We start from the raw sequence: 13,075 nt of genomic DNA on the forward strand, positions 1-13,075 counted from the left end.
GGCGCCCGCCCTCCCCCGCCTGCCTTCCCCTCCCCTTGGCCGCCCGCGGGCCCCGATCGCCGCCCCCGATTCCCGATGGCCGGCTCCCGATCCTCGGTGCTCGGCTTTCCACGGGGCACCGGGCCCAGCGGGCCGGGACCGCGGCGCCCTGAGAATTGGCGGGGCCATGCGAGGGGCGGGGCTATGTGAGGGGCGGGGCCATGTGAGGGGCGGGGCTATGCGATGGGCGGGGCTGTGTGGGGGCGGGGCTATGCGAGGGGCGGGGCTGTGTGAGGGGCGGGGTTATTCCATGGGCGCTGTTTGGGGGCGGGGCCTGGGTGGGCGGGGCCGGTGCACACCTGCGCGGGGCCGGGGACGCCGGTGGCACCGGGACCGGGATCGGCACCGGGACCGGGATCGGCACCGGGAGCAGGGGCAGGCGGTCCGGTGCCCCCGGCAGAAGGAGGGCCGGTTCCCCCGGTGGCCGCGCCGCCGGCTCCGCGGAGTCCCGTCCGTGTTACCGCAGCTGTGAGCGGAGCAGATCCGCAGCTGCTGAAACACCCCGGAGCCTCGAACGAGCCCAGGCTGGAATAAACCCTGCCAATATGCGGGTGTCAGAGCTCGTGAGGCAGAAATTAAAGTCTCGGCCCGGCTGATGTGCGCACACCCGATGGCGGGGTGAGCTGGTCCTGCTCACAGCCGTGGGCTTGGTGTCAGAGGCCCATCGGGACAGATGTGCCAGATGTGCCAGATGCGGTGGTCCCTGGGCACGGGCTGGCAGCCACCGAGCCCTTCCCACTCCGCATTTCCCCGGTGGTCACTGCAGATCGCCAGACCTGCTGCCCACATCACGGAGCTGTCACCTCGCCCCCATAACCAGCACTAAGAGCATCATCTCTTTGGTTGCAGCACATGAAGCTGCCCCCCGCCTCTCTCCCTGCAGGTGGCTCAGAGCAGAGCAGTGAGCAATGGCTGTGGTGCTCAGGTGCCTCCGTCCTCTCCCGGCCCTGCTGCTCCGTTCCTCCTGCGCCCTGAGCAGGCCCCAGGCTCCCAGAGGATGCCCAGCCCCACTGCTGGAGGGCTGCAGGCACTGTGGCCAGCACATGCTGCTCAGCAGACAGCTGGCCACCAAAAAAGGTAAAAATGGCAGCTTTTTTCAGGGTTTTGTAACCTCTCTCTCAATATTTTTATATATATATATGATATTTATTTATTTTGGCTGTTGTGCTCAAGTGGTGAGCTCTTTACTCATTAAAAAAATACAGCTATTTTGGTTTTGCTTCAGTTTATCTTAGACTCGATTCTAAATCTGACCAGGACTTTATTAACTTCTTTTTACTTTCTAACTTTTCAGAAGAAGAAACTAATTTTTTTTTCTGTAATCTGCAGCTAAAGGTAAAGGGCAGAGTCAAGCCAAAGTGAATATCAGTGCTGCTCTAGTTGAGGATATTATCAATTTGGAGGAAACCAGTGAAGATATGCAGGCAGTCATCGAAGCTCTGAAGGAAGATTTCAGCAGAAATCTCAATGTTAGAACCTCACCAGGTTGGTAACTTCCTTGTGTGATGCTCTGTAGCCTATAATTAGAATACAAATCCTAGTAATGGACAACTGAAATTTGTTCAACATCAATTTTCTTCTCCTGGAGTTATCCACTGGGCATCCAATTCCTACAACTCTGACATCCCCAGCTAGAGGCTTTCTTCACCCTGAGCTTGACCAGGAAGGATCCATTTTTGTTAATAGCTTCCTGGAAATAGCTTTTTTAAGTGGGAGATGTCAAAAGTGTCTAACTGAACTGTTTGCAGATGTGATGGAGAAGCAGGTTGTCAGCTAATGGTGCAGTAGGGCAGGAAAAATCCAATTGCCATTAAATTAGCCTTTTGGAAATTGCCATTGGGCCGGTGTCTGGCACATGCAAACTTTTTTTCTGCTGTGCATCTTTTGGGGTAGCAACCTCTACAAGCTTCGTTCACTTCATGGATTTTGTGTTTTAGGAAGAAATGTGAATGTGTTTGACTAAGCCACAGTTACTATAACACTCTGAACACGTGCATTTGTAAGGGTATCAAGTTTCAGGGGTAAAATTTAACATTAAACAATGACCAAATTTGAATCATTCACCACCCCAGCTCTGGCAGGGGCACTTCTGGCTTTAATGGAGCTGGAAAGTGTAGCTCAGTCTCTTAACTATTTATTTTAACCATAGGTATTTTTTGTTTAATTGCACTGATAAAGTACCTCCTGTCCCATGTGCTTTTTGGCCTGTTAACATTTTGCAGCAGAAAGTAGAGAGCAGATTAAGAGTAGCTCAGGGAGAAACTGAATACTTTAAATTAGGCAGGGTACAACACCCCTCTGGGGGCCTAGGAAAAAAAAAAACAAAAAAACAAAAGAGGGGTTTAAGACAGCACTGTCTTAACTGCTGAGTTAAAGAAAATATGTTGCTTGATTTTTATAGCAACATTTTGATTTTCTCTAAGTTGCAAGAATTAGAAAATAACCATTTCCCGTTAATTCTTAGCAATCCTGCTTAGCTTTTCTATTCTAGTAGCAAAAACAAACAAGAGTTTTGTTTTCATGTTTCTGTGCTTTAGAGCAGCTTTGAAATATTTAACTTGTGGACACACAGGGGGTGCCTGAACACAAACACCACCTGAAGTCTGAATAAACAGCATTTTTTTCCCTTTGTAACCTCTGCATATTGCATTGGCAGAAGGGAAGTGGGACAATGTGGACACGTTTTTTTTTCAGCATCACTGCACAGTGTTTTATCACTCTGAACCTCCCTGTGTTTGGTTCTTTTGAGGGGCCCTGGATCACATAACTGTGATGACAAAGGATGGGAAGTTTCCTCTGAACCAGCTGGGGCAGATCTCACAGAAGTCACCGCAGCTCATGATAGTGAACATGACCAATTTTCCCGAGGTGAGCACACCACTGGGAGGGAAGGTAATTGCCAGGGGAACAAACAGGTTGATGCTGAGCAAAGGAGCATTTAGGCAAAATCACTCAAACGTGGCAGGGCTTGCAGAGCCAGGCTGGGCTGCGTCACTTTGTGCTGACACAGAACAGAAGGGACATTTTGGTGCTGACAGCAACTCCCCAGCCCCATGTGGCTCCCAGAGCAGCTCACCTGCAGCAGCACAGGGTCAGGGCTGTACCCAAGGGGTGCCACAGTTGCAGGGGTTTGCTTTGCAGGCGTTTTCCCCTCAGCTGGATCTGCAAAACAGCACGAAGCATCACGGACTGGATGCCTGGATTCACTGTGCCCTACCAGCCCTCCCCATTTCCCACACATTTATGAGAATGAGCACACACACACACGCTCACCTGAACTGCACACACGGCTGCAAAGGCTGCATCAGCCCCGTTGTGTTCATTCCAGTTCTTTGGCAAGACATGGCCATGCACAGAACCAGACCTGTAGCTGGAATTTGTGCTGGGGACTTCATCTAAAACTTGCTTATTATTACCAGGGCTGGTGACACCCCTGAGAGAAGCTGCTGATGGAGGCTGTGACCTTCTGAACAGCTCCCCTGGTGGGACTGAGCTGGCTGATGCTGAGTGCTGTCACAGAGCACGACTTGGGCACTGCTGAGCTCAGCCTGCTCCTCCCTCGGCAGCACCTCCAGGTCACAACCCGAATTAGGGGCTCTGATTTATCTTCCGTGAGAGATGAGTTCTTTTCATTTTCTGCAGGAGTCTTAGACTGAAGGAGGCAGCAAATCCCAATCCCAGCTCAGGATGCAGCCCTTGTGGTGCCCTGTCTAAGGCAGAGCTGGGCACAGGGGAGCAGGAGCCAGCACAAGGTTAACGATTCATCCCGCTCCAGGGCTGGAGCTTTGCCAGGGCTTATCTCTATTTATTTTCCAAAGGCTTTCCCCAATTAATTAAGTCAGCAAAGTCTCAGAGGAGGTCAGTGTAAGGCACTTGATGCCTAAGTGTTTCTTGGAGTGTATCCTGTGTGTAGCAAGGCTCTGAAGGATGGAGGCCCCTCATCCTTGCAGTGTCAGTGCTGAGAGGGCCAGGGAAGTCCTCCATGGCTTATCCCATGTCCAAGCAGGAGCTCAGGCTGAGAAATGGGCAGGTGAGAAATTAAATATCCTCTAGATAGCATTGCCTTCATTTGCTTTCTGTGCTAAAGGACCACTAGAACCGTTTCTCTCACTACAGTTGCTTTATACCCATTCCTGTTTTGTGATGGGTTGGACTAAAACCATTAGAGGCACGATCACTTCATGCCAGTGTTTACAGCATAGAGTCAGCAGTTCATGACATTGAGAAGAAAATAAAATTGCCTGAAGAGTCTGAGAAATAAAATAATCATAGAAAAGGGCTTGCAGAGCCAAAGTATGTTTTCCCAAGAGTTACAAAACCAAACAATGCTGGTTTTTAAACTACAGTTATTTTTTTTTCACAGGCTACAAGAGGATGGGGGCAATATTGCAATATTTAACCTTCTCTCATTATTCTCCTCTACTTCTATCTCCTCCAATATCTGTGTTAAACAACACAGTTTTTACTGAGCATTTCTTTCCTGCAGAACATGGAATAACAGACTGACATTCCTGACGTGCTGAGATCATTTTGGTTGCATTTTCTCTGCCCTTGTAGTTTCAGGGGACAGCAGTTGTCTCCTGCAGAACACCAGCAGAACATTCATTTCATTCAGTGATGTCACACGTGAGGGACCTGAACAAATCTGCAGAGCTTTAGTTTGTGCCTCAGTTGGCAAAAGCTGAGCCTTATAAATACAGCCTGAGCTACATAAATCCTGCAGCAGCCTGGCGCTAAAGTTAATAATGGCAAAGGGTATCAAAATAGCATCGTGCCTGGTAGAAAATGTGAGTGCCACAGGAAAAAAAGACTCCTGGGCCTTGTCAGAGTCAAGAATGCAGTGACCTGGCAGAGTCCTGTGGGTGTTCTTTGCCAAACTCTGCTTTAACCCCGAAACCTGGCACTCTGTAGAGATGCACCCACACCCTGTGACGTTTCATCAGCCTTTTCATCACCTTGCAGTCACCAAGAAAACCTGCCAACCTACCTTCTGTGCAGAGCAGAGTGTCAGCCTGTGGTGGAGGAGTTTTGAGAAGCTAATCCTCAGTAATAAGCTGTAAAATAAACAGAGCTGGGCACGAGCACTGGCTCTCAGCCGTCTGCTGCTGCCCCGCTGTCCTGTGGTCAGTGCTGAAGTGGTTAAGTTCATTAAGGTTTCAGAATTGGCACTGGGTGATTTCTAGGGGGAAACATTCAACTGGAATCTTTAAACGCTCAGAATCTTTCATCTCCTTTGCCACAGTCAGGCCCTGCCTTGGGAATTTATTTTTTTTTTTTGCGGTTTCGCTCTGCGTTGCCTCAAACCGTTCAAATAGTTTCAGAGAGGCAAAACAGTTTTTTTTTTGTTGCTGTTTCCCTTCCCCTGTCCTCCCCTCGGTGCCCCCCTACCCCAACACGAGTGGCTGGAGTTTCCCCACTCGGTTTGATCAAAGCTCTCTGCACCAATGTAACTTCCTGATCTTACTGGTAACAGAAGTAAATGTTTCCATGTTCCATGGAGATGGATTGCCAACTATTGACAGAGTTCTGGCATATGGGAATGATTATTTCCTAATTCCCTTTTACCTTTTGATCTGTTTTGCAGAGCACAGCTGCAGCTGCCAAGGCAATAAGGGAGAGTGGCATGAACCTGAACCCAGAGGTGGACGGGACGGTGATTCGGGTGCCAGTTCCCAAGTGAGTGTCAGTGCCCAGACTCCTCACCGTGCAGGATAGCACAGAGCATTGCAGGGAGTGCCCTTCAGAGGGCAAACAGGCAGGATTGCTGCTTTCCAAAGAGCTGTAGTTTGGGTTTGGGTTTGGGGAAAAAAAAAGCTGAGCCTTTAGAAGCATCTTGTGAAACCTCTTTGGAGCGTCTGAGCTCTCAGTCACCACATCTTGGCACCTGATGATTGGTCTTATTTTTCATCTTCCCTCTGCAGAAGAAGCTTGGTCCTAGCTGGCTGCAGCACTTTGAAAGAGAGAGCCAAAGGCTTTTGAAACTGTTTTGCTTTAATTCAGGGGCTGATCCTTTGCTGCCCTGCTCTAAATCCCTGGAATTACACCAGCACAGAACAGCAGTGTTGAACCAGTAGAATTAGGGGAGAGTAGCACCTTGCTGCAGAGAGCACTAGGAGGAACTCATCAAAGGGAGAGGAGGAAAACATACAGCTTTGACAGAAAAATCTGCTCACTCTTCTGTGTAATACACAGTGTGTAACTGGTGTGTGGAAATTTCCATACTGGGTGTGTGGAAGTTTTGGTACAGGGCTGGAAAAGCAGGTTGCCCCTGGGTAAGGGCTGAGCATCACTTCCCTCAGCCAACACAAGTATCTCCCAGATACCTTGGACAAGGCAGGAGGTGCTGCTGCATCCACGCTTCAGTTGGGATCAGGAGAAGTGACCCTGGCTCTGCCTGGGAATGGGGCCCATTTGGATAAAACCAGGGACCTCTGAACCAGGAAAATTCATCAGTTCCTGTGGATGCTCAGACCTTCTGCAGCACCTGAAGACCCTGGGCAGGTGGAGGTGGGCACGGTTTCACACCATGGTGAAGACAAACACGGGGCATGCACAAACCTCCTTTGCACTGGCAGGTGACTTCTTGGTGAAGATGAGCCAGGTATTCCTTGTGCTGTGCATCTCCTTTAAAAACCCTATGGAATTTTTACCCAGCATTTTGATCAGAGGAGTCTAATTGCAGCTTTCCGTTGCCGTCGGTGAGAGGGAATGACATTATCATTCTATTTGCTGATTTTTTTCCTTCCCCGTGCTCCCTGCCCTTCCCCCATTCCTCAGGAGAGGAGGAGGAGGAGGAGGAGGGCACCATTATCTTCATAATTGCTGAGGCTCCCGGGTTGCTGCACAGTGGTTTGATTGTTAATGGGTACTTGGGTCATCCTTGAATACGAATTGCAGGGGAGGAAACTCCAAAACTGCAAATCCCCAGCTTTAACAAAAATACTGTGTTTTTAAACAAATGTGCACGGTCTGTCACCATCTTCAGTGGTGCTGCAGAGTGAAAACAAGGCTTCCTTCCCCAGGGAAGCTGTGCCTCGTGTGTTCCTGTGTCAGGGTTGCAGCTCTTGGTCCTTTCCTGGCTGTTTGGGAAGTCCTGAGTGAAGGATTTGGGTTTGGGAGCTGTGGGTCTGTCCTCACTGGCACCTCCAGTCCCTTTTACTCTCTGGCTCCATGTCTGAGGCTCTGGGAGTTTCAGCCACTTAACAAAAAGACAAACAGTTTCAGCCTGTTAAAAAAAAAAAAAAAACAAAACCCTTAATGAATAAGGCAGGGCAGAAATAATTATATCCCCCATTTACTTTTATAATTTTTTTTAAAGTTTGGCGTTATTTCCAGCAGTTCATGAAAGAATACAGGACAGACAGATGCAGTGAAATTGCAGAACCACGTCAGGTGTGCAAAATAAGCAACAAATCAGAAATGAAGAGACAATATTAATATTGCTTCTGCAGGCTTTGCTTTGTTCATGAAGGGAGGTTAAGGAAAAATGAAACCAAATCCAAATTGGCCTTACCTGTTATTATAACACTCTTTATTCTGACCTGTCAGCTGGACACACGTGTCATATTTTGCCTTGTGCAGCTCCAGCTGTGCTCCAGAGTGTTTCAACAGAGCAGTTAAAAGATGGGAGTTTGCTTTTTCAGTATTTATTCTTTAGGTTTAGGTTTTTGGCAGTGCAATTTTAACAGAAAAAAATACACTCGTGTCGTTGGTGTTTACTTCTGCTGCCTGCCAGGATCCCTCTGCTCCCCAAGGCATTCTCCTGTTTGTGTGGCTAACTCTGCACAGGCAATATTTATTTGTATAAAAAAGTAGCCTCTGAGGGTTTAAAAATAAAAAATTATGAAAAAAAAAGAAGAAGAAAGAAAACCATCCATGGGAACGTTTGTATTGGTTGATCTCTTGGCCGAATTTGACCTGACCTTGTGTCTTTTATGGTATTGCCTCATTTTTAGATTCATCTTTTTTGGACCTATTGTGTTACACTGGATATTGTTTGTAAATCAGTAATATTTTTACACATGCTTTACTGAAAGCCAGATGACTCATTTGAAAGTTTAATGACTCATTGTGAGCATATTTTTTTTTTCCCTTTTGCCCTTTAAGAAATAAGCAAAGATACCTACTATGGGGAGAAAGGACCAAAAAAATATCACTTGAAAACACCCCAAAGCTGTTCTGAGCTGCTCCTGCTCATCATCAGGAGCTCTTGCCTGCATTTCATTGAGCAATAAATGTTGCACCCTGTGTTTATGTGCAATTATGAATGTGGAGTGTTTAGTTCAGCCTGCTTTCCTTTGACTGATCCCTCTCCTTCACAGGAAATTCCTGGTGTTGGAGGTACAGAAATCTCTTACCCAGAGAAATGTCTTGTTTTTAGCTCAGTTGGGTCATCCTTTCTGAGGGTCTGCTCTGCCACACATCAGGGGCTGCAGTGCTTAAACCCCTGGGGCTGGGGGAGGCAGGAAAAAAAAAGAATATTCAACAGAAAAAAAGATGTGACCCCTCCTGACGTGTCACTCAGCAGGCTCTGCCCTGCTGCAGGCAGGACAAAAATCCCTGGGGAATGGCAGGGATTGACCTTGTCCTCATTCCCCATCTGAGCCCCTTTCCCCAAGTTCACTTCACACTTGGTTTTGGCTGCGGGAGGGGAATAGGGACAGTGGTTATTAGACAGAAAAGAAAACAGACCCAAGAGCAGCTTCAAAGTCCCAGATCTCGGGGCAGGATTAAAACAACTGTCCTTAGAAACCTCGGGCCTGGCTCGTGTTGATGGATTCCTTAAGCAGAAACAGCATCTGCTTGGAAAAAGTGTCCTTTTTCTGGCATTATTGGTAGCATTGCTGAGAATTTACACAGGGCCTGGCTGGAACATAAAACCCGCGGAGAAACTCGCCGGCGATAAAAAGAAATTGGTGTTAATAAAGACAGACAAGGAGGCCTGAGAGCTGTGACCCCGTGCCAAGAAGCAGAGGAAATCTGGCAGCTCTGCATAAACAAAAACATTTCCTTCGAGGCTCGGCAGCCCCGGGCAGGGCAGTGATACCCTGGAAAGGCCGAGCTCGGGCTCCCATGGCTCTGCAGCTCCTGCTTCTCTCCCACCCTGCGGCATTCCCAGCTCCCTCCTGCAGGCTCAGCACCAGGATGGACTCCCTGCTTCACCCCCAAAGTGCTGCCTGAGCTTTGGGGCGTTGCAGATGTGCTGCAGGGCTCTGCCTGGGGAGGTGAGCAGCCCCAGAGGTGTCAGTGTTGGGATGTAGGGGAACCACGAGGATCTCTGCTCCCTTCCTGGCTTTTGGGCCAGGCTCGAGCCTGTGCTGAGCAGAAGCCTCGTGCCACATGTGGTGGGTTAGGCTGGAGATCAGGGAAAGGTTCTTCCTGCAGAGGAGGCACTGCCCAGGGAATGGGCACAGCCCCAGGGCTGCCAGAGCTCCTTTGGACAAGGCTCTCAGGCCCTGGCTGCGATTTTGAGGTTGTCCTGTGCAGGGCCAGGAGCTGGACTCTTCCAGCTCAGGGTATTCTGAGATCCCATGGGACACTCCCTGGCCTCAGCAGGGAGAGGACAGGCTGGGGTGCTGCTCTCTGCCTCTGCCAGCTCTCCTGGCAATCCCAAATTCCTCTAAATACTCACTGGTTCTGGGAAACCTCTTCCCTCTGGCACTGAAGCGGGGATGGCTGCCTGAGACCCAGCAGTGGGGACAGGCTGAGGGTCCAGCTGTGCCCCCAGAACCCAGCCCCACTGCAGGGCAGAGCCAAACTCACCCCACATTTCCTGAGCTCTCTGTGCAAAGAGTCCTGGCCCCAGGGTTTTGGTGACCCAGGCTGCTGCAGCCAATTTCTAAATACTCCTGTGAAATGTTTATTTTGCAGTATCACCCCCACGCATTCTCCTGCTAGTGAGTCTCAGGGAATGCACCAGGATTTTTTCCTTCTCCAGGCAGTCTGGAAACTCCAAGAGCTGTGAAAATAATTAAAATATTACTGTTAAACACTAGCACTTGAGAGTGGTCAGCTGTAGGTGCTGCAGCATGACCTGAGCTGAGGGGACAGATCACCCATTTTGATGAGCCTTTGTGATGGCCAGGCCCCTTCACCACCAGTTTTTAGTTTGGGACAGAAAGTTGAACATTTTTTGGTGACACCACAGCAGTAGCTGGCCCCACATCAAGGAGAAGGTTTTCCAGAAGTTCTCCTGGGCTGAGTTACCTGTGGCTTACCACGTCCATTCTCTTAACCCAGGTGTTCATATCATCTTGGTGGGAAATCCTGGTCTCCTCAGCTTCCAGGTACAGAATTCAGGCTCTTCAGCTGCAGGGAGGCAAATCCAAGCTTCAGGAGCAGACATTCCCTCCTGGCTTTGCAGTTCTGTGCTTTTCAGGATGACACTTTTCGGTTCCATCTTTCAAGCCTGGAGCTGGATTTTTCCTCTTTCCCACACATGCTTTGGCAGCAGGAAGTAAGGAAAGTCTGAACATTTCAAGATGACTTTCAGGCACTGCAGCAACAACTCTAAAGCAAGATTCAGTCCAAGATCCCCAGCTTTGGGCTGGGCTGGAAATTTTCCATTCCAGGCTCAAGACTTGCTTCCCTGGGATGCTGTGCAGAGCTGGCAGATTTTCTCAGGTGGACCAAAGCAGAATAAAAACGTGCCCTGAGCTGTCCAGTCCCTCTCTCCTGAGACACAGTGTCTCCACACAGAGCCAGCTCCATCTAAACCCAGCAGCTTTTGTGTGTCCCTGGGCAGGGACAGCAGCAGTTGGAGAGGATCACTCATTTACCCAGAGCCCTCCACGGAAAATAAATCTGGCTGTGCTACACATGACACTGATTTTCCTTCTGATGTTTCTCCCCTCCTCTGCCTCCTAGGGTCACGAGGGAGCACAGGGAGAGCCTGGCCAAGCTGGCCAAGCAGTCCACCAACAAGTCCAAAGAGGCCCTGAGAAAGGTGAGAAGCAAAAGCATCACCCAAGTAAAGAAGTTCAAGAGCAGTGTGTCAGAAGATACCATCAGACTGCTGGAGAAGCAGGTAATTTTCCTTTCCTTCTGCCGTGTGATGGTGTCCTACAGCTCAGTCCCAGCCCTTGCTGACAAATCCTCAGCACTGAGAACCCAGAGGGGCAATGGCCAGCCCTGGGCTGGATTTTTGGAGCTGGTGGTGACATTTGTGTCTCCTTTTGCTTTGTCAGATTTGGGGCTTCAAGCTCCAAGCCAGATTTAGGGTATGAACCGCAGTAAGCTGACACAGGGAGAAGGAATTCCCCAAAAGCTTTTGTACTACGAGGGATCGTTGCACCAACCAGCAGAATTTAGGGAGTGAAAGAACCCATGACCACGGCTGTACCACCACTCACGCTGTGCCTGGCCACTGCAAATGTGTTAATGAGCATTGCTCCAGTTGCTGTTAATGAAAAGACTTGCAAGATTATCTCTGTTCAGAGTTTTTGGCTCCAATTCAGGGAAATACTTAAGCACATGCCTAATTCCCTAAGAGCAGATGTCACTAAAGTCAATTACTTGGGCATAAACTCCGGCACAAGCCTAAGTGTTCTGCTGAATTGATGCCTCTGAAGGCAGGCCATTCCTTCTTAGCTGTTTGTTTATTAACAGCTAAAGTCAGATACATTGCAAATGCTCTGGGACAGTTCTGTGTGTGCTCACAAAAATAAACACGGATATACAGAGCGTTTGTGCAAGCAGAGAAATGGCCACGCTGGTGTAACCAAACCCTGGGGGAAAGCAGCTCTCCCACAGCACACACAGATGGTTTTCTGCACTGGTAGAAGGTAACATCTCCAGTGGAATTTTTTTTTTTTTTTTCCCCCTTGTACCCAAATTTTTCATTATGAGCAAAGGTCATTGTCAGACCTTGAGGACAAGCAGATCTAAATCCTGTGGAACCAGTGCACAACACACAGTGTTCTCCAGTCATCCTTTTTGCACACCAGCCATGTCCATCTCTTGTTACCAAGAGCGCTGATCCTTGGGCTCGAGCAATCACCATTTAATTTCTTTTCACAAGGAATAATCAGGTTGTTAAGGGGTATGTAAATTCCTGGCACGTGTACTGGACACGACCTGTGTGTTCCTGCAGTGCTGCTGCAGGTAACAGCCCCCTGCCCTGCTGCCAGCAGCTCCCTGTCTCTGCCCTGAGTCTCTGTTAACCCTGACCATCACTGGTGCAGCTCAGGCAGGAGTTTTTGTGTGGGCATCTCTGTCCAGAGCCTTTGAGCAGACCCTGTTCTCACAGTCAGGGTGTCACACTGACACAAATTCCCTGAGGGCTGGTGGGAACCCCCAGGAGGAGCCCCCAGCACTATTGGGGTTTTATTGGCACTTTCAGCTTGGTTCCAAAGGGCCATTTGGTCACTCCTTTCCCTTTAAACTGTGGCCATCACCTCATGCAGAACTCTGATTTGTTCTTGCCACAGATCCAGCAAATGGCAGACGAGGCTGCCACGGAGATGGACAAGCTGCTGGCAGCCAAGACCAAGGAGCTGCTTGGATAAACACCATCCCAATGGGCACACTCCCCCTGGAGCAGGAACAGACTGCCAGCCAGCCCTGCCTGGGGACAGCAGCCTCAGGGATGGGCAGGGGCAGCTCTGTGCCTTGGGGTGTGCTGAAGGGAGGGGGGAGCTCCCCTGGCTGTCCTTTATCCAGGTGGGATCAGAATTGGATGATCTGAGATCAAAAATAAAGGATCAGGAAGGAGAAGTGGAAACTGCTGGAGGCACAGAGGAAGGACTGCCCTGCTCACTTTGTCCCCCGTGTTTGCCCTACACCATCAGCCCCACGAGGGGAACCTGCCTGTCCTGCTGCAAACCTCAGCATTGGGTTTTGCTTCAAACCAAGTCAGAATGAGGTGTGGAGCAGCAGCCTGGTGACAGCCAGGTCCTGGTTGGGCTGTTCCAAAGCAAGCATTGCCCCGTGCCGTGGCTGGCAGCTGCCAGCAGAGTGGGAAGGGCTGGGGGAGCTCAGCACAGGGGGAGGCAGGAGCTCTGTGGGGAGACAACTCCAACCAGTGCTGTCAGCACGG

General features: G+C 49.6%; 1 protein-coding gene across 1 annotated transcript; it reads left to right on the forward strand.

The window, feature by feature from the left end:
* The first annotated feature begins 637 nt into the window (after window positions 1–637).
* Window positions 638–12,760, forward strand: MRRF (mitochondrial ribosome recycling factor). The gene is made up of 7 exons (XM_066332937.1): window positions 638–657; window positions 923–1,116; window positions 1,369–1,524; window positions 2,789–2,907; window positions 5,624–5,715; window positions 10,906–11,065; window positions 12,468–12,760. The coding sequence occupies exons 2-7, from the start codon at window positions 948–950 to the stop codon at window positions 12,543–12,545; spliced, it is 774 nt and encodes a 257-aa protein (XP_066189034.1). The 5' UTR covers window positions 638–657; window positions 923–947; the 3' UTR covers window positions 12,546–12,760.
* Window positions 12,761–13,075: the final 315 nt, after the last annotated feature.

Source organism: Sylvia atricapilla, chromosome 19, assembly GCF_009819655.1.
Source record: "Sylvia atricapilla isolate bSylAtr1 chromosome 19, bSylAtr1.pri, whole genome shotgun sequence".
In the NCBI taxonomy this organism is placed as follows: domain Eukaryota; kingdom Metazoa; phylum Chordata; class Aves; order Passeriformes; family Sylviidae; genus Sylvia; species Sylvia atricapilla.

Excerpts from the sequence above, each read along its gene's own strand:
- MRRF (XM_066332937.1), top strand. The coding sequence starts at position 948 with ATGGCTGTGGTGCTCAGGTGCCTCCGTCCTCTCCCGGCCCTGCTGCTC. Across the intron at positions 1,117-1,368 it reads ACAGCTGGCCACCAAAAAAG|CTAAAGGTAAAGGGCAGAGT; the intron begins GTAAAAATGGCA and ends TGTAATCTGCAG. Across the intron at positions 5,716-10,905 it reads ATTCGGGTGCCAGTTCCCAA|GGTCACGAGGGAGCACAGGG; the intron begins GTGAGTGTCAGT and ends TCTGCCTCCTAG.